The sequence below is a fragment of the Bos indicus x Bos taurus genome, chromosome 19 (genome assembly GCF_003369695.1).
Source record: "Bos indicus x Bos taurus breed Angus x Brahman F1 hybrid chromosome 19, Bos_hybrid_MaternalHap_v2.0, whole genome shotgun sequence".
NCBI lineage: Eukaryota > Metazoa > Chordata > Mammalia > Artiodactyla > Bovidae > Bos > Bos indicus x Bos taurus.
In genome coordinates, this window is record NC_040094.1 from 39,632,651 (window position 1) to 39,652,925 (window position 20,275).

The following is a 20,275-nucleotide window of genomic DNA, read 5'->3' on the forward strand; positions in this document are numbered from 1 at the left end:
ACGCCTCTGCTCCTGAGCAGCACTCATCTCCCAAGAGCACGCCAGCTTGAAGGCCAAGCTGATGAGAAGCAACCCCCCAGGCCAGTGGGGGCCTCAGAATACCCAGGAGAGTGTAAGCCAGACGAGCAGTGGAAGTGGCAGCGTCCCCAAGCTGCCAGAGCTGATTCAGCTTGCTTCTGGGCTCGCTTCTCACCTTGAGTGAGGCAATACAAAAACCCGTTTTCCATTTCGGAATCCTGTCAACTGGAACAAATCCACCAGTGGGAGCATCTTCACAAGGGCAATCTCTAACCTCTTTCCTACTCAAACAGATAGTGCCCTTGAATTAGCACTGCCCCACATTTTCACCTTCTTCATTCATCTTTCCAACCAGCTTCAACAGACAACTGGCAAACTGACAGCAAAGTGAGACCCTCCCCGCCCTGAGGTCTCCAGGAGAATGCTGCTAGCCAAGGAAAGATCTGATAACCGAAGAAGTAGTTCTTAACAGAGAAAAGTGACTCTGAACTATGTTTCAGAAATACAAAGATCTAAGTGCTGACTCTGTGTAGAAAGGAATAAAGAAAAAGTTCTTTTTCCTTCCTTCAATAGAAGGAAGTCACTTGAGGAGATCCATGTGGATTCAAAACAAAAGCAAAGCAAAAACAAAAAAGCATCAACAAATGCATTCCATAATGATATCCACTTCTTAGCCCATCTTGGCCTCCAGCCCAGCTGGTTTAGAACTTGCTGGGAAGACATTCACAAATCCAGTTAAGCTGCTCAAAGGGAAACTCCAGATATAACACCCAATACACTAATAAGAAAATACTAGAGTGCCTCCGAATAGATTTTGCTCTAAGTCTGCAGCTCACGAAGTTTCAGATTGGACAATGTAATCATTTAAACTCAGAAGTACTCATATCTCTACATTTTCTGATACTCTATGCACCCTTTAAAGCAGTTTTTCTCTGCACCTTTCATTCTGTGGCCATTGTCTATCTCCTGCAAAATAATTCCTAAATTTTTCAATCTCTCGACATAAAGCTTCCAATTTGTGTGTTGACAGAAAACAAAGGAGGTAACATTACATCTTAGAAGAATATGTTACATTTCATCATAGAAATGTGGGTGAGCAAGGTCTATAAGATTGCTAAACCCAAGCCAACACTAGGGTCTACTGGTTAGCTGCAACAAGCTTAAATGTTTTCAAAAAGGCCTTGGTTGGGCAATCCTTGCGTAAAGCAAGCTTGTGAATGATCATATACCTATAGCGAAAGCAACTGTTTAGGCTACAAGAGACTGTGCAACTTCTCCAAAACGCTACTATTCACCAACAGAAGAACTAGGAATTTCAAGGCCAAAGATATCAAAATGAATTGTCCTCTCTGCTGTTATGCCAGGAGGCTCCTTTACCCAGACATTTGCCAGAATCTTCTTAACGCTTCTTCTCTCCTCTGACAGGCCTGCAGAGGCCCAAACTTAATAGAATCTGAGAGAAAAGAGCCTATCGGTCTATAAGAAGCCAAATAGTGAGGCCAAACTCTTTCTCCTGGCATCAGTTCTCCCTGCAGAGCTGTGAAGTGACGCTCCAATGATGAACTAACTCTACTTGGGTCTCCTTGACAAAGAGACCATGTCTTTACAAGCCTAGCCCAGAGGGTTCATAATTATGTCAGACCAGCTTTTTTTTTTTTTTCCTCATTGTTGCTGCTTTTAAACAAAGAGGTTAAGCCTCTGTATAACCTAGTGGAAGAACCAGAATTAGAAAACTTACCAATCACCCCAGCCAATGAGAATCCATTTCCAACAGGTATTAATGCCTGTTAGAAGCCACTGGTCTGACAGAGTGTGGTCCACTGGAGAAGGGAATGGCAAACCACTTCAGTATTCTTACCTTGAGAACCTCATGAACAGTATGAAAAGGCAAAATGGTAGGATACTGAAAGGGGAACTCCCCAGGTCGGTAGGTGCCCAATATGCTACTGGAAATCAGTGGAGAAATAACTCCAGAAAGAATGAAGGGATGGAGCCAAAGCAAAAACAATACCCAGTTGTGGATGTGACTGGTAATAGAACAAGGTCCGATGCTGTACAGAGCAATATTGCATAGGAACCTGGAATGTCAGGTCCATGAATCAAGGCAAATTGGAAGTGGTCAAACAGGAGATGGCGAGAGTGAACATCAATATTCTAGGAATCAGCAAATTAAAATTGACTGGAATGGGTGAATTTAACTCAGATGACCATTATATCTACTACTGCGGGCAGGAATCCCTTAGAAGAAATGGAGAAGCCATCATGGTCAACAAAAGAGTCCGAAATGCAGCACTTGGATGCAATCTCAAAAACGACAGAATGATCTCTGTTCGTTTCCAAGGCAAACCATTTGATATCACAGTAATCCAAACCTACACCTCAACCAGTAACACTGAAGAAGCTGAGTGGTTCTATGAAGACCTACAAGACCTTTTAGAACTAACACCCAAAAAAGATGTCCTTTTCATTATAGGGGACTGGAATGCAAAAGTAGGAAGTCAAGGAACACCTGGAGTAACAGGCAAATTTGGCCTTGGAGTATGGAATGAAGCAGGGCAAAGGTTAATAGAGTTTTGCCAAGAGAACGCACTCACTGGTCATAGCAAACACCCTCTTCCAACAACACAAGAGAAGACTCTACCCATGGACATCACCAGATGGTCAACACCGAAATCAGACTGATTATATTCTTTGCAGCCAAAGATAGAGAAGCTCTATACAGTCAGCAAAAACAAGACCAGGAGCTGACTGTGGCTCAGATCATGAACTCCTTATTGGCAAATTCAGACTTAAATTGAAGAAAGTGGGGAAAACCACTAGACCATTCAGGTATGACCTCAATCAAATCCCTTATGATTATACAGTGGAAATGAGAAATAGATTTAAGGGACTAAATCTGATACAGTGCCTGATGAACTATGGACGGAGATTTGTGACACTGTACAGGAAACAGGGATCAAGACCATCCCCAAGAAAAAGAAATGCGAAAAAGCAAAACGGCTGTCTGAGGAGGCCTTACAAATAGCTGTGAAAATAAGAGAAGCAAAAAGCAAAGGAGAAAAGGAAAGATACAAGCATCTGAATGCAGAGTTCCAAAGAATAGCAAGGAGAGATAAGAAAGCCTTCCTCAGCGATCAATGCAAAGAAATAGAGGAAAACAACAGAATGGGAAAGACTAGAGATCTCGTCAAGAAAATTAGAGATACCAAGGGAACATTTCATGCAAAGATGGGCTCAATAAAGGACCGAAATGGTATGGACCTAACAGAAGCAGAAGATATTAATAAGAGGTGGCAAGAATACACAGAAGAACTGTACAAAAAAGAGCTTCACGACCCAGATAATCACGATGGTGTGATCACTCACCTAGAGCCAGACGTCCTGGAATGTGAAGTCAAGTGGGCCTTAGAAAGCATCACTACGAACAAAGCTAGTGGAAGTGATGGAATTCCAGTTCAGCTAGTTCAAATCCTGAAAGATGATGCTGTGAAAGTGTTGCACTCAATATGCCAGCAAATTTGGAAACCTCAGCAGTAGCTGCAGGACTGGAAAAGGTCAGTTTTCATTCCAATCCCAAAGAAAGGCAATGCCAAAGAATGCTCAAACTACCGCACAATTGCACTCATCTCACACGCTAGCAAAGTAATGCTCAAAATTCTCCAAGCCAGGCTTCAGCAATATGTGAACCATGAACTTGCAGATGTTCAAGCTGGTTTTAGAAAAGGCAGAGGAACCAGAGATCAAATTGCCAATATCCGCTGGATCATGAAAAAAGCAAGAGAGTTCCAGAAAAACATCTATTTCTGCTTTATTGACTATGCCAAAGCCTTTGATTGTGTGGATCACAAGAAACTGGAAAATTCTGAAAGAGATGGGAATACCAGACCACGTGACCTGCCTCTTGAGAAAGCTATATGCAGGTAAGGAAGCAACAGTTAGAACTGGACATGAAACAAGAGACTGGCTCCAAATAGGAAAAGGAGTACGTCAAAGCTGTGTATTGTCACCCTGTTTATTTAACTTCTATGCAGAGTACATCATGAGAAACGCTGGGCTGGAAGAAGCACAAGCTGGAATCAAGATTGCCGGGAGAATATCAATAACCTCAGATATGCAGATGACACCACCCTTATGGCAGAAAGTGAAGAGGAACTAAAAAGCCTCTTGATGAAAGTGAAAGACAGGGAAAAAGTTGGCCTAAAGCTCAACATTCCGAAAACTAAGATCGTGGCATCTGGTCCCATCACTTCATGGGAAATAGATGTGGAAACAGTGGAAACAGTGTCAGACTTTATTTTGGGGGGGGCTCCAAAATCACTGGAGATGGTGATTGCAGCCATGAAATTAAAAGATGCTTACTCCTTGAAAGGAAAGTTATTGAAAAGCAGAGATATTACTTTGCCAACAAAGGTCCGTCTAGTCAAGGCTATGGTTTTTCCAGTGGTCATGTATGGATGTGGAAGTTGGACTGTGAAGAAAGCTGAGTGCCGAAGAATTGATGCTTTTGAACTGTGGTGTTGGAGAAGACTCTTGAGAGTCCCTTGGACTGCAAGGAGATCCAACCAGTCCATCCTAAAGGAGATCAGTCCTGGGTGTTCACTGGAAGGACTGTTGCTGAAGCTGAAACTCCAATGCTTTGGCCACCTCATGCGAAGAGTTGACTCATTGGGAAAGACTCTGATGCTGGGAGGGATTGGGGGCAGGAGGAGAAGGGGACGATAGAGGATGAGATGGCTGGATGGTATCACCGACTCGACGGACATGAGTTTGAGTGAACTCCAGGAGTTGGTGATGGACAGGGAGGCCTGGCATGCTGTGATTCATGGGGTCGCAAAGAGTCAGACACGACTTAGTGACTGAACTGAACTGAGAAGCCACTGGAACACTGACATCATCAGCCCAATTGATAGGCTGTCTAACAGATTAGCCCCCTTCATTGCACACAAGAATTTAAAACAAAACAAGACACTGCAGTTATATTCATTATTGCAGACAACAGGTTTCTTTATGCTATCAAATCTAAATTACTCCTATGGTGTGGATTCTACCATCATTCCCTTCAAAGCCTACGAGCTGGCCAACACCCTAAATGTTCTAGCCTGAAAAATCATCCAAAATACCAACTCAACACTTAGTCCTCCACTGTCATACTTAATGCCTTCCGAGGTACAGCATGCAAGGTTACTGCATGCCAGTGTACTGCCCAACAGTCATCACTCTTCTATCTGCAATCAAACCCGTGTAATGGTGACCATGGGTCAATTCACTGTTTAAAGCGGATTTACCAGTTCCTCCCTCCCTTTCTCTAAGAAAGCAACAGATAAGTGAGCAAGAAGTAGTCTCAGAAGAAGACACAAACTTCGGGATAATATGCACTGAGAAAAGCCAGACTGAGGCGCCCTGGATCAAGTTAATTAAGAAACAATTAAACACGACAGTATCTTGGAATCAAAACCAAGGAATGCCGTGAGGACAGGTTTCTCAACTGCTCAGAGGAGAAGACACAATTCCTTTTCATCTAAAATTAGAAAGCCACCCAGAACATAAACCAAGAAGCATGGGTAGAAGGCTGAGAATCATAAGCTAGCAATGGGCATGGAGGTGGGGTGGAGGAAGAAAGTAAATATCCATATTGTTTTACTTCTTCTGTTATTCATTAGGTTTGCTCCTGGCCTTTGGGATTCGGCAGTTCCACCCTCCCCACACCCATGGGATATCAGGCAACAGGCTGGGAGCTCTGTCCACAAGTTCTTAAACGTCTCACAATTCTGCTAAGCGTTGGCAGATATCTAGCTGGAAGCTCAAAGATGCAAGTGAAAATATTAAAAGGTTTCTGCCCACTCCTCAGTCTAAGGCGAGAGGTCATCTACTTAGGGAGTGCCCTTGTGTGTCCTGATACCATCTCTAGACTTTCTACCCAGAGAACTACGTTGGCTTCCACGCCCATCAGTGCCCATGTGTTGGCGCCGTCGGAATTTCAAGTATTCCCCCGCCCCTCTCTGCAGTCGGGAGAACACTGAATCGCTGGTGGGCACCTAGAGTCAGAATGCAAGAGGGTCCCGGAACACAGGACAAGCGCACAGGGAGCCGACCGCCTCCTCAGAGCAGACCCAGGCAACGTCCCCGGGCCGGGAAACACTCAGGTGGGCCGGCGACCAGGCAGACGGGGTGCCAGGTTTGCCCTGGGTGCCCGCTCCTCTCGCCAGCCCCGGAAGCGCCTCCCTCCCGCCTAGCGGGCTCCGAGGGGGCGGGGAGTCGAACGCCCCCTTCCGGGTGCCTCCGCCTGGCTGGCCAGCCCCGCTCCTCCTCCGGGCGGGAATCCTCCCTCCCCGCCCCTACCGGAGCCGGGCCCCGGCGCCAGGTCCGGCCCCAGGGGGGAACCCCCAGTCCCGGCTCCCTCTCCCTGCGGCCTCTGCCCGTCTTCCCGACCCTTGAGAGCCGGGAAGACCCCGCCGGCAGCGGTCAGGACCCACCGCTCATTACGACATCTTCCTCCCTGGCCTCCGCCGCCTCCGCCGCCACCGAGAGCCTGACACCGCCCGCCTAGCACCCGCCAATCCCGGAGCCTGCCATCGCCCGAGCGACGGCAGCGTTCACCAATAAGAGCTCGGTACATTGGGGACCGACAGCACTATCAACCAATCAAAGAGAGGCATCTAGAGCGACGTTGGCTTGGCCAATAGACCTGTGAAATGTCACTGACGGACGGTAGAGGGCACCAACCGAAAGCTTACTGAAGAGTGAACGACATGTTCGCCAGCCAACTGAAGGGAGGCAAAGTCCCACCTACCAGGTGGTTGATGGACAGCAACAGGAAGCTAGATGGGGAGGGGCTTAGCTAAGGACTGGTTTTGTATTGGTCGTGGTTGACCTTCCACCCACCTTTAATCCAGAAGATGAGTGATAGATCTGCCCTAAAACCAATCAAAAGTCCTCAGGGTGAGGCCGACAAATGCCCTATAAATAGAATCTACTTTGATCCTAAATCCAGCGTCGCCCTGGTGTGGTAGGGGTGTCTCGCTCTTCTGCTGTTCAACCCGTTGCCTGGTGAGTTGAAAGCCACCAGCCTTTTATTCAATTTTTTATCTTTCATCGCTTCTGAAGAGGGAAGTGAGCCTCCAGGCGACTTTGTCAGTGAGACATTGGCAGCAGGCACAATAGCGGGAGTTGGGGCTGCGTGACACTTCTCAAAGTATTTTCACCGTCTCAGTTCAAATCCCTCACAATCCTCTCCTGGTTATTGCATCAACCTGCCAACGTGGGCATCAGAATCACCTGAAGCTCTCTAAAAGATTCTAGGACTGCCTCTTGTGTCCGGCGCACGACAGAAATATGCATTCTAACGAGCGCCTCTGGTGGACAGAATTGGCCTCTGCCCCCACTTACCTCCTTGAATGAAGTGCTGTTAGTACAGCACTTGGCAGGCGCGACCTGGGTAGGTTTATCTTCCCTATAAGATGTGTAACTTTGGAACGCGTTAGTGAGAAGGAATCCACTCTGGTGTCAGACCAGCCTGGGTTCGAAACTCGCACGGCCTACTTACAAGAGAGGTAGGGTACCGAAACTCCGTGCATCTTAATGTCCTCATCTGTGAAATGAGGCTGCTCACACCTACACCTTAGAGCAGGACTTTACTTTTTTTTTTTTTTTTATCATAACCCCACAGTGAGAAATACATTTGCATTCTCACCCAGTACACTTATACTCCTGTGAGTGTATGATAAAATTTTACAGAAACAATACTTACCCTTCCTACCATGATCCACTGATGTTTTCTGTCTTGTCCTATCTTTTTCTTTCTTCCCTCCCTCCCTCCCTCCTTTCCTTTTTTTTTTTTAAATATTGAAGTCTAGTTGATTTACAGTATTGTGTTAGTTTCAGGTGTATAGCACAGTGATTCAGATATATATATGTGTGTGTGTGTTTGTATTCCTTTTCAGAAGGAATGTATTCCTTCTGAAATACATACACAGTGTGTGTGTATTCTTTTCCCTCATAGGTTACTACAAGTTACTGAGTATAGTTCCCTATGCTATACAGTAGGTCCTTATTGGTTATCTATTTTATATATGCATGCATGTTCAGTTGCTGAGTTGTGTATGGCTCTGCGACCCCATTGACCAGGCTCCTCTGTCCGTGGGATTCTCCAGGCAAGAATACTGGAGTGGGTTGCCATTTCCTTCTCCATGGGATCTTCTCAAACCAGGGATAAAACCCACATCTACTGCATTGGCAGGCGGATTCTTTACCACTGCACCACCAGGGAAGTTGTTATTTTATATATAGTAGTGAAAGTGTTAGTTGCTGAGTCATGTCCAATTCTTTGCGACCCTACGGACTGTAGCCCATGGGGGCTCCTCTGTCCGTGGAATTCTCCAGGCAAGAATACTGGAGTGGGTAGCCATTCCCTTCTCCAGGCGATCTTCCCAACCCAGGAGTCATACCCAGGTCTCCTGCATTGCAGGCAGATTTATTACCATCTGAGCCACCAGGGAAGCCCTATGTGTATATGTTAATCCCAACCTCCTCCTATTTTATCCCTTCCCTTACTTTCTTTTCTTGATCATGACCGGCAGTTTGAATAACATTATCATGAAGGGTTGATGTAATAAAATACAGAGCAGTATGCCCAGTATATTGTAATTGTTGAATAATTGTTACTAGTCTCTTCCAGGCTATCCCTTTGAAAAAAATAGGACTTCCAAAGAATTCACTTTTTCAGTTAAGATCCTTCATTGGCTCCCTTCGCCCTTCTGGATAAAAAGTCCATACTCCTTTCTAGGCAAACAATGGCCTTCACACTCTTTGTGTATCTTTCATGTTTCATCTCCCTCTGCCATCCTATTCTCTTTCCATAATCCTACCTTTTTGCCTCAAGAAAAGGTTCCACAGTTCCTAAACACATACTCCTCTATTTCCTGTCTTACTTTTTCCTTCCTTTTTCCTGGTAAACTCCTATGCATCCTTCAAGAACCTGCTCCAAGTTTGATCTCCTGCTAAGCCAGAGCCTTTTCCTTCTCTGGGCTGTTCTTGGCACAGGCAAAGGGCTTCACTCTCTCACACTGCATTACCCACTTTCATTCTTCTGACTTTTGACTGTGGACTGCAGTGGAAGTTTTGAGGCCAGTACTAGAAGACTGGCAAGAAATGTATGCTGAGCTAAAGAATGAATATTTGCATACAATTACATCTACATATGACTTGTTTATGTAGACCGTACATTCTGTTCCCATGCCATTATTCAAGGTAAGATTGCTTCACTTTTGAGCCAAGGACTCCACCCGGGTTCCATGAGTCAGCTACTTTAGGGTGCAGGGATTTGAGGGGCAAGGTGGGGTTGAATTTCCTGCTGGGCTGCTGCCAAACCTCTTGTGAGATGAAGGCTGGGGCTGCTGTGCTTCTTGCACCCCAGAAGCCCCGTCATGAAGCCAGCAGAAGCAGGAGGGATTTGCATGTGTGGGTAGTGGGCAGGGTGCAAAAACTCCGAAGAATTTGGCAGCAGTTTTGAGTAGTTTAAATGGTTCTTTCCTTTAAAGACCACCATGTTTCTTGTTTCCACCAAAGGTACAGCTGAGGAAGGGGGTACCTGCCATGGAGAGGACCCCCTTGTACTTTTGCCTGGACCCTTGGAGTCTTTGAGCCTCACTTACAACACACTAAAGCCATCACACAGTTTCTCTTCCCACAGACCGCTTCCCACAGATGGCCCCCAGACTCTACAGAGAGGACAGGCAAGGTTGCCAGCTCCTAATGCCTGCTTTCCCCTGGCTGCTCTTTAGATTCACTGCTGCTGCTGCTAAGTCGCTTCAGTCGTGTCCGACTCTGCGACCCCATAGACGGCAGCCCACCAGGCTCCCCCATCCCTGGGATTCTCCAGGCAAGAACACTAGAGATTGTTTAATAAATTCTAAACCATGGCCAAGAAAATCAGTATCTCTGGGGGTGCAACCCTGGTGAGGGTATTAAGTTCCTCAGGTTATTCCAACAGGCAGCTAAATTAGAGAACTGCTTGTCAGCCCAAAGATGTTTTCTGGTGGGGGTCCTCAGGTAAACCACTATGAATAGTCTATAACCTCCACCTGTACCCATTCCTGTCCCTCTTCCTGAGTTTCTCCCCTGCCCATCCTACCTGCTTCGATCTCCACAGAGCCAGGGCAGACAGGTGGTTCCAGCTGCAGGTCTCAGCATCAACCAGGAGAAGAATCTCTTCCATGGGTGCGTCTGGATATAGCTTCTCCTTTGGTGATCTTCCATGGGTGCATCTGGACATAGCTTCTCCTTTGGTGATACCTGCCTTATTTCCAACCACTTTCAGCCTCTTCCTGGTCTAAGTTGTCACTTTCTCCCCATTTCTAACTTGTAAAGTTAACCTTTTCTCCACCGCTAAAGTCCCTCTATTTGTCTTGTCCACCACAGCACCTTCCACTCCCAGCACATTGCTTGATATATAGCCGGTGCATGGTACATGCTTGTTGACTGACTGAATGACTGCGTCTGGAGGAGTCCTTGGGCCTAAAAAAGAAAACAAAGGCCCTTGCTAAACCATCTAACTTCCGGGAAAACAAAACCGAACTTTTAAGTCCCACCCTGGTGCTCCGGGCTGGTTGCATCTACCTGGGACTTAACCACCCCCTGCCCAAAACTTCCCGCCCCCTGTTCAACTACAAATGCCATCTCAACCAAAGATTACCCAAAACGTCCCGCCTGATAACATTTCCCTTATCGCTTCCACAAACCTCCCTTTAAATATGAAGCCTCCCTGATCCCTCTGGCGCTCAGCCTTAGGCCGACTGTCGCCCCTCCTTGCCTGAATAAAGGTAACCTACCTCCATTGAGGTTGTCTCTCCTTTTCTGCCTCAGCTGAACTATACCTTCCATTTTTGGTGCTGAAACCCGGGAGAGGGCACGGCACTCCTGTGTCCTGTCGCTCTCGCTCACTCGCTCACTCTCGCTCTCACTCTCCCTCTCGTTGTTTCCCCTGTTGCTGGAATCTGGAAACGTGAACTCACTTTCTGCCAGGGCTCATAAGTTCCCCTCAGGGATGCCTAGTGCCTTTGTGAGTGGTGCAAGCCTTGTCCTAAGGCTTTATTGGTGCTTTATGTACCCACAGGCCTCCGGCTCTATCCCCTTCTCTCTCTCTCTCTGACAGCCTCCGGAATAGGGAACTCTTGCCATTCGACTGCTCTACATGCAACACTCCACTCAAGCCGGCCCCTAGATTAAGGTAAGATCTGGACGGTGTTCTAGAGGCACCCTAGAACCCAGTCCTCTCCGGGTCCTGGGGACCCGTGGCCTAAGGCCACTCTGTAAGCAACCGTGGGGGATGCACCTCGACACAGAGCTCTCTTTTCATAATTCCTATTGTTATGGATGACAACTTGAACTCCCAATAGGAGTCTCTGCTTGCCTTTCAATTATGGGGTCTGGCCAGTCTGTCCCAAAAGATTCCCCTCTGGCCTGTGTTCTCAAAAATCTCAAACCACTCTTACTCACTGAACTTAAAGCTAACCACTTAAAACAACTCTGTATACAGATCTGGCCTCAATACCAATTGGACAGTCAAGACCACTGGCCTGAATTTTGCACATTTGACTTTAACATTCTTCAAAATCTCACCGACTTCCCTAAACGGAATGGCAAGTGGGAATGGCAAAGCCTTTTAGGCCCTTCGGAGCAGGCCCTCCCTATGCAAGGCCTGCTCCACCCACGAGGTCCTTCTATGCAGCTTGTCTCCCAAACAAAAGGGCTCTTCTTCAATTAACCCCCTATGGTGCCTTCCTCACCCCTGGAGTTTGACCCCACTGACGAGCCCCCTCCCTACCAGCCACACCTCCGACCCTCTCCTTCCCCTTCATCCAACTCACCTACTGACTCCGAAACCTCTCCTGACTCTCCCTCAACCCCACTACCGCATCTTCCCAACCCGACCCCTTCCCTCCGCCCCGCCCCCCGCCCCCCACCACAGGGTCAGTACCCACAGAGTCAGTACATGTTTCCCCTGAGAGAGGTGGCAGGACCAGACGGCCCCACCCGAATCCACGTGCCATTTTCATTGTCAGACATGAGCCAAATAGAAGAAAAGTTAGGATCATTTTCTGTAAATCCTACCAGATACAGAAAAGAATTCCTGAGACTCTCCAAGACCTATAACCTCACATAGAGTGACGTATATTATATCCTAAATGCCACTCTCACCCCAGATGGAAAAGACCGTATCTGGCAAGCAGCAAAAGCCCATGCTGATCACTTACATAACCAAGACCTGGATAGCCCAGCTGCTGATGAGGCGGTCCCTCAGTTAGATCCCTGCTGGACTTACCAGCCCAGTGACCCAGGTATCAGGAGACTCAATCATGATTACCTGCCTTCTAGAAGGAATGCAGAAAAATACTCCTATACATGTCAGTTATGATAAAGTCAGGGAAGTCACCCAAGGGGCGGACGAAAATCCAGCCTTATTCTTGGCATGCCTCACAGAGGCAGTCCAGAAGTATACCAACCTAGATATCACCACCCCTGCTGGGTTACTGTACCTTCATGTTCAGTTCATCAGCCAGTCAGCCCCTGACACTAGACTAGCTTGCTTCGACAACTAGAGAAGGGGCCTGAGACCGCCCACAAAGGGACCTTCTAGAATTAGCCTTCAAGGTGTTCAATAATAGGAAGAGGCTACGAGAGAAAAAGACCGTGAGAGAAAAGCTAAATATGCCTTTTTGGTGGCAGCAATTAAGGGAAGAGATCAGCCTGGCCCAAGTCATCCTAGGCCGGGGCTTAAGACCCACCCCCCCGGACCCTGCTTCCAATGCAACCAGTCAGGACACTGGGCAAAGACATGCCCAAACCCACGGCCCCCGACAAAAGCATACCCAAACTGTGGTTGTTTGGGACACTGGAAAATGGACTGTCCCCAGGGACACCCTGGTACTCCTGGGGAGGACCCCACCTCCCAGACCTGGAGAATGTAATGTCCACAGGGATGCCCTGGCACCCCTGGAGAGATCTCCACTTCTCCCCAGAACCCCAGCATAACCCTACGAGAGTTGTTCCAATGACGGGACCTGGGTTCCAGCCCCCTAGCCCATGTCCTGGACACAAGCTTGGAACTTAGGGTAGACGGGGTAGTGGCTGGTGAAAAGACCTCCTTTATAGTAGACACTGGAGCCACTTTCTCTCTCAACTTCCTACTCTGGCCCAACTCAAGACTCAGAACTCACAATAAAGGGGGTCTCTGGAGAAACCTATATGCAGGTCAGGAAGCAACAGTTAGAACTGGACATGGAACAACAGACTGGTTCCAAATAGGAAAAGGAGTACATCAAGGCTGTGTATTGTCACCCTGCTTATTTAACATATGCAGAGTGCATCATGAGAAACGCTGGGCTGGAAGAAGCACAAGCTGGAATCAAGATTGCCGGGAGAAATATTAATAACCTCAGATATGCAGATGACACCACCCTTATGGCAGAAAGTGAAGAGGAACTCAAAAGCCTCTTGATGAAAGTGAAAGTGGAGAGTGAAAAAGTTGGCTTAAAGCTCAACATTCAGAAAATGAAAAAAAAAAAAAAAGAAAATGAAGAGCATGGCATCTGGTCCCATCACTTCATGGGAAATAGATGGGGAAACAGTGGAAACAGTGTTAGACTTTATTTTTTGGGGCTTCAAAATCACTGCAGATGGTGATTGCAGCCATGAAATTAAAAGACGCTTACTCCTTGGAAGGAAATTTATGACGAACCTAGATAGCATATTAAAAAGCAGAGACATTACTTTGCCAACAAAGGTCCATCTAGTCAAGGCTATGGTTTTTCCAGTGGTCATGTATGGATGTGAGAGTTGGACTGTGAAGAAAGCTGAGCACCGAAGAATTGATGCTCTTTAACTGTGGTGTTGGAGAAGAAGACACTTGAGAGTCCCTTGGACTGCAAGGAGATCCAACCAGTCCATTCTAAAGGAGATCAGCCCTGGGTGTTCTTTGGAAGGAATGATGCTAAAGCTGAAACTCCAATACTTTGGCCACCTCATGTGAAGAGTTGACTCATTGGAAAAGACCCTGATGCTGGGAGGGATTTGGGGCAGGAGGAGAAGGGGACAACAGAGGATGAGATGGCTGGATGGCATCACCAACTCGATGGACATGAGTTTGGGTAAACTCCAGGAGTTGGTGATGGACAGGGAGGTCTGGCGTGCTGCGATTCATGGGGTCGCAAAGAGTTGGACACGACTGAGCAACTGAACTGGAGTTCCCTTAAGGCCAAAAATCAGCCCTCCATTACTGTCAGTTTGGAAAATCGACCCTCATACACTCATTCCTCATAATGACTCAGTGTCCCATGGCACTCCTAGGGAGAGATTTGTTATCCAAATTGGGGGTCTTTATTACCATACCCCACCTCTATAGAGTCTCTATATTCTGCATGAAGATGGCACCTGGACTGTCCCTATCCCTCACCCCTGGCCTTCCCATGGATCTACCCGCCTTAGACCCCCAAGTCTGGTACACTGATCACCCATCCATAGCCAAACATCATCCCCCACTCCACATTACCCTAAAAGACCCCTCGACTATAATCACCCAACAACAGTACTCTCTTACCCCGGAGGCCCACAAGGGACTTAAGCCTATCATAGACCATCTTCTTCAAGTCTCCATCTTAATTCCTACCGATTCACCACACAACACCCCTAATTCTGGCAGTAAGGAAGGGACCAAACTCTTGGAGACTGGTCCAGGATCTGCGAAGAATCAATGAGGCCATCATACCGACATTCCCAGTAGTCCCTAACCCTTACACCCTTCTGTCTGCCATACCCCCGACTGCAACCCACTTCACAGTATTAGATTTCAAAGATGCCTTTTTCACCATCCCCCTCCACCCCCTCTCCCAACCCCTTTTTGCCTTCACCTGGCAAGACCCCAAGACTCATGTTTCACTACAACTAACATGGACAGTTCTCCCCCAGGGGTTCAGAGACAGCCCCCACTTTTTTGGACAGTCTTTACAAAAGGACCTACAGACACTCGACCTAGCCCCGAGTCATCTCCAATACGTGGATGACCTCCTCCTTTGTAGCCCAACCCGAAAACTCTGCCTCCAACATACTGCCAAACCTTTTGGAGCCCTGGGATCCTGGGGTTATCAGGTATACTGATCCAAGGCCCAAATAGCCCAGGCAAATGTCAACTACCTGGGGCTCTCCATATCCCACCAACAAAGAACTATTCCCCCAGGTAGAATCCAGGCCTTGATTAACTGTACACTTCCAAAAACAAATAGGGAGCTCCTGTGTATCCTCGGCCTCCTAACTTTTTCAGTAGCTGGATCCCTAACTTCCCCCTCATTACAAAGCCACTCTATGAGGCAACTAAAGGATGTCCAGATGAGCCCCTCTTTAACCCCTCCTCGCTGGCCAGTCCTATTTGCCAGCTCACCCAGAGCCTCCTCCAAGTGCCAACTCTCCACCTGCAAGATCACACCAGACCATTCTTTCTATTTGCACACTCCAACCAAGGACAGGCCCTGGGACTTCTGTGTCAGTGGGCTGGAGGCACCTGGGCTCCCGTAGCCTATCTGTCAAAACAGCTTGACATGGTGACCCAGGGATGGCCTCCCTGTGTACAGGCCATGGCTGCTATCACAGTGCTCGTACCCAAAGCAAATAAACTCTCTAACATGCCCCTTTAACAGTTTGTTCTCCACACACCTTTCGAGACTTACTTTCACATCAAGCGCTTCTCTCCCTTCCCCCTTCCAGGGTACAGGCCCTACATGCCTTTCTCCTCAACCCTCAGCTCTCATTTTCCCCCTGCTCTCCCCGTTAACCCTGCCAGCTTATTACCCACGTCCTCTACAACAGACCCCCTCCTACATAGCTGCAGCCTAATGGTAGATCTTACCCAAAACCCCTTCCAACATTTCACAGATCAGCCCATCCTAGACCCAAACACCCCACACTGGTTCATTGATGGCAGCTCTCAAAAATCCCACCCTTTGCAGCCGGATATGCCATCATCCAGGGGGACCTTCGTCACAATCACGGGACGCAGACAATTGAAGCTTCACCTCTGCCACCTCACACCACCTCCCAACAGGTAGAACTGATAGCTCTCACCAGAGCTTTAACTCTGGCTAAAAATCTAAGGGTTAACATCCACTCAGACTCCAAATATGCCTTATAACATTCTTCATGCAAACATCCTAATATGGAGAGAAGGAGGTTTCCTAAACCAAAAGGGATCCCCCACTATTAATTCAGACCTGATCCACAAACTTCCTAGAGGCAGCACTCTGACCAGACAAAGCCATCATCCTCCACTGTAGGGGACATCAAAAGAGAAGTCTCATATCAACCTACAACAATGCCACAGACCAGAAGGCAAAGGAGATAGCCCTGTCCCATCCTTCCCTCCAGTCCCCTGTCATCTTAGCCCTGACTCCATCCAACCCTCCCACCACCAGAGAAATCCTCTCTTATCTACACTCACTCTTTGATCCCTCGTCCAAGACACTCCAACAGTTCCTCCTCCATAACCACTTCCCCATGTCGACTGCTGACCAACAACATTTAGATAACCTTACCCGCTCCTGTCAGACATGTCAACGTACTAGTCCCAGTTCCCAGCGTAAACCTACACCCTTTCCAACCCATCAAATGCGAGGCAGCCTCCCAACACAGGATTGGCAGACAGACTTTACTCCTATGCCCCTGGTTCGGAGATTCAGATACCTCCTGGTCCTTGGGGACACCTTTTTGGGATGGGTAGAAACATTTCCTACCACAAACAAAAGAGCCCACACTGTGGCCCAAATCCTCCTCACAGAAATTATCCCCAGGTTTGGCTTACCTTCATCCCTACAGTCTGATAATGACCCAGAATTTATGTCCAAGGTCACCCAACAACTTGTCCAATTCTTACAGATACCCTGGAAATTTCACATTCCATTTTGTCCCCAGTCCTCAGGAAAGGTAGAAAGGATGGATAGAATAATCAAAGAAATTCTTACCAAACTATCCCTCAAGGTACATCTGGATTGGACTAAACTTTTGCTGATTGTTTTCCTCAAAGTACGGGCTTTGCCCAGAAAGCCCCTGGGGCTGAGCCCCTTGCAGGTGATGTACAGAAGGCCCATGCTTCCTCCTGGACTCCCCCCTGAATCTCTTCCCATACCAAGCTTCCTACACTCCCCTCTGCTGATGGAACTCTACAATGCCCTCTAGAAATACGTCAACCACAACTTGCCTGCCCCTGACCCCCAAGCCCCCTTGCCCCTTTTACAAACTGGGGACATGGTCTACCTGTCTGATAATCCCCAGGGTGACCTAACCCCAAAGTGGCAGGGACCATTCAAAATCCTCCTCCTCACACCGACTGCAGCTAAACTCAGAAGGTCACCTCTTGGGTACACCTCTTGCCTAAAACGGGTCACCTCCGACCCTGCTCTGCCCTCCTTAACTGACTTATCAGGTCTCCCTCACAGGACCCACATCCTTAAAACTCACCCAGCGACAACCCCTGTCAGCCATCCCAGAGGACACTGAATGACCCGGACACTCCTTAACCTACGACTGTTCCTGACCCAACTACTACAAGACCTCTGGACCAGCACCCCGACTGGAACCTCCTTCGAAGCTCTGACCACCCCGGTGTCTCATCCGTGGCTCCAAGGGACCTTCTACAACCTAAGTCCAGAAAAAATTGATTTCTTTACTCTCATACATGAACACTGTTCCTCCTCAGATTTAAGCAACCACCAACTTGGGGCCTTCCGCCCCTCATCCTGACTGGCCTCTCCCCGTCTCTCTAACTATAACTGCACTCTTAATCTTAGTCCTTGCTATAAGCCCAGTAACTGTCTCCCCTCAGGACTGGTCACCTAGCCTTCATCTCTTCGTCGGTATCGCCTACATTGTTAGCTGTGTTCTACTCCTAGGGTGCTATTTCCTCCACACTGCCTAACTAACAGACCCATGACTCCCCCTGTTTTTATCCTTCCTGCACTCCCCTGTCTTCTGGCTAGTCCCTGCCCCTGCTCAGACATCTATTCCTATGTTCATTCCTCATGTTATAATATGGCTCCAAGACCATGAACCTTGGTGGGGCAGAAGTCTAAATCCCTACTCACTGTTAAAGTACAGAAGAGAGGGAATTTCGTGAGCACCTGCCATAAGCTAAATGGAAGAAACATGTTTTTATCCCATTACCCACTGGGGGTACTCAGACAGCAGTCGCTGCTGCTGCTGCTGCTGCTAAGTTGCTTCAGTTGTGTCCAACTCTGTGAGACCCCATAGATGGCAGCCCACCAGGCTACCCCGTCCCTGGGATTCTGCAGGCAAGAACCCTGGAGTGGGGTGCCATTGCCTTCTCCGATGGGAGTGGGGTACTAGATTAATATCGGGAAAAGAAACAAGAACAAGTCATAAAGAACATAATTTCCCGGTTACAGGCTACCCCTGAGCCTTATAAATGCCTAGAGCTCCTTTCCCAATTACGGCATCTCCTAAAACCTCCCTCTGACAACCAACACCTTACCCGCCTTCTCAACTCTTCCTTCCAATTCTTCCAGTACACACAACACACATCCCAGTGTTGGGTATGCATGTCACTGTCTCCCTCACCGCACATAGCAGTTCCCTTACCCTCAACCTGGCTGTCACAGGGCGACTATACCTCCCTCCCCAACAAAAAACTACACAACTCACTGGGCCAGTCTCTGACAATGTCCTACTCTCAGCCTCTTCAAACCTAACCTGTATTAACTACTCTAGTCCCAACTACACTGGTCTTACAAACTCCGCTCCCTCCTCCTGTTCCACTTGGGTTCTCTGGAACAGCACAAATAATCGCACCAACCCCGGAATCTTCATTCTCTGTGGGACCTACGCATATTCATGTCTCCCCGTTGACCCCCTTGGACCTTCATCTTGGTCTTCCTGTCCCCAGGTCTAACATTCCTCAAAGAAGAGATAGAACAAATAGTCTACCCCCAAGGGGAACTTTCCCACAGAAAAAAACGAGCTGTCATAGCCCGCCTCCGGACTGGGACAGGCATAGCAGCAGCCCTAGGCACCAGGAGCGGGGGCATCTCGACCTTGGCCCATTTCTACTACAAGCTGCCCCAAGAACTTAATGAGGATATGGAGCAGGTAGTGGAGTCCTTCGTTTTGGTCCAAAGACAAATTAACTCATTAGCTTCTGTGGCCCTACAAAATGGGCGAGCCCTGGACCTTCTCACCACGGAAAAGGGAGGGGCCTGCCTTTTCCTAGGAGAGGACTGCTGCTCTTTGTTAATGAAACGGGCATAGTCCAGGGCAGAGGCAAAGAACTTAGGGACAGAATTGAACGCCTGCAGAAAAGAGTTACAAAACCTTTACACTCCCCAAAACCTGTTCCAACTGGCCCTCCCTTGGTTGCTCCCTTTCTTGGGACCATTGGTACTTATCATTTTATTCCTCTTATTAGGACCCTGTCTCTTCAATCTCTTCCCAAGGTTTCTCCAAGAATGAATTTGGGTCATCTCTCGAGACCAGGTCAAGATCATTCTTCTTAAGAACCTCACCCCGACCTCAGGAAAAGGAGACCCTGGGCCTTAGGACGATCCTCCGTTCCAGACCCAGAACCATCGTCCCTATCCAGCAGGAAGTAGCCAGAGAGATACAGCGCCCTTTTTCCCATTTCTTATGATTTCAGGGTCTGGAATGAAGGAGTGCTTGGGCCTAGAAAAGAAAACAACAGTCTCAAAGGTCCTTGCTGAATTATCTAACTGCGGGGGAAAACAAAACCGAACTTTTAAGTCCCACCCTGGTGCTCCGGGCTGGTTGCATCTACCTGGGACTTATCACCCCCTGCCCAGAAACCTCCCACCCCCTGTTCAACTACAAATGCCATCTCAACTAAAGATTACCCAAAACGTCCCACCTGATAATGTTTCCCTTATCGCTTCCACAAACCTCCCATTAAATATGAAGCCTCCCTGATCCCTCTTGTGCTCAGCCTGGTCGTTAGGCCGACTGTCACCCCTCCTTGGCTGAATAAAGGTAACCTACCTCCTTTGAGGTTGTCTCTCCTTTTCTGCCTCGGCCCAAACTGTACCTTACAGCATCCTTTTAACGTTTTTCATGTACTGAGATCCTTCTCTTCCAGTCCCGGCTTCCTCCACCTCCACTTCACTTCTCCCTCTTTGTCTGTCTCTTAACCCCTTTCCCTCTTCATTTTCCCATGTTTTCCCTGCTTCCTGACATTTTCCTTTTCCTCCTTTTC

The 20,275-nt window shown here is 47.9% G+C and overlaps 1 protein-coding gene and 1 long non-coding RNA gene across 2 annotated transcripts in view; one reads left to right on the forward strand and one right to left on the reverse strand.

The window, feature by feature from the left end:
* SP2 (Sp2 transcription factor) overlaps positions 1–6,585 on the reverse strand; it is a 31,404-nt gene extending 24,819 nt beyond the window's left edge. Inside the window, exon 1 of the mRNA XM_027519628.1 lies at positions 6,492–6,585. Within this exon, the coding sequence (XP_027375429.1) occupies positions 6,492–6,498 (7 nt within the window). The 5' untranslated portion in view covers positions 6,499–6,585. The remainder of the gene's footprint in view (positions 1–6,491) is intronic.
* Positions 6,586–6,677: 92 nt separating this feature from the next.
* Positions 6,678–20,070, forward strand: LOC113878486. Its single transcript, XR_003507001.1, has 3 exons — positions 6,678–7,065; positions 11,168–11,242; positions 17,496–20,070. It is a non-coding gene; the product is annotated as an uncharacterized LOC113878486 (long non-coding RNA).
* The last annotated feature ends 205 nt before the right edge of the window (positions 20,071–20,275 follow it).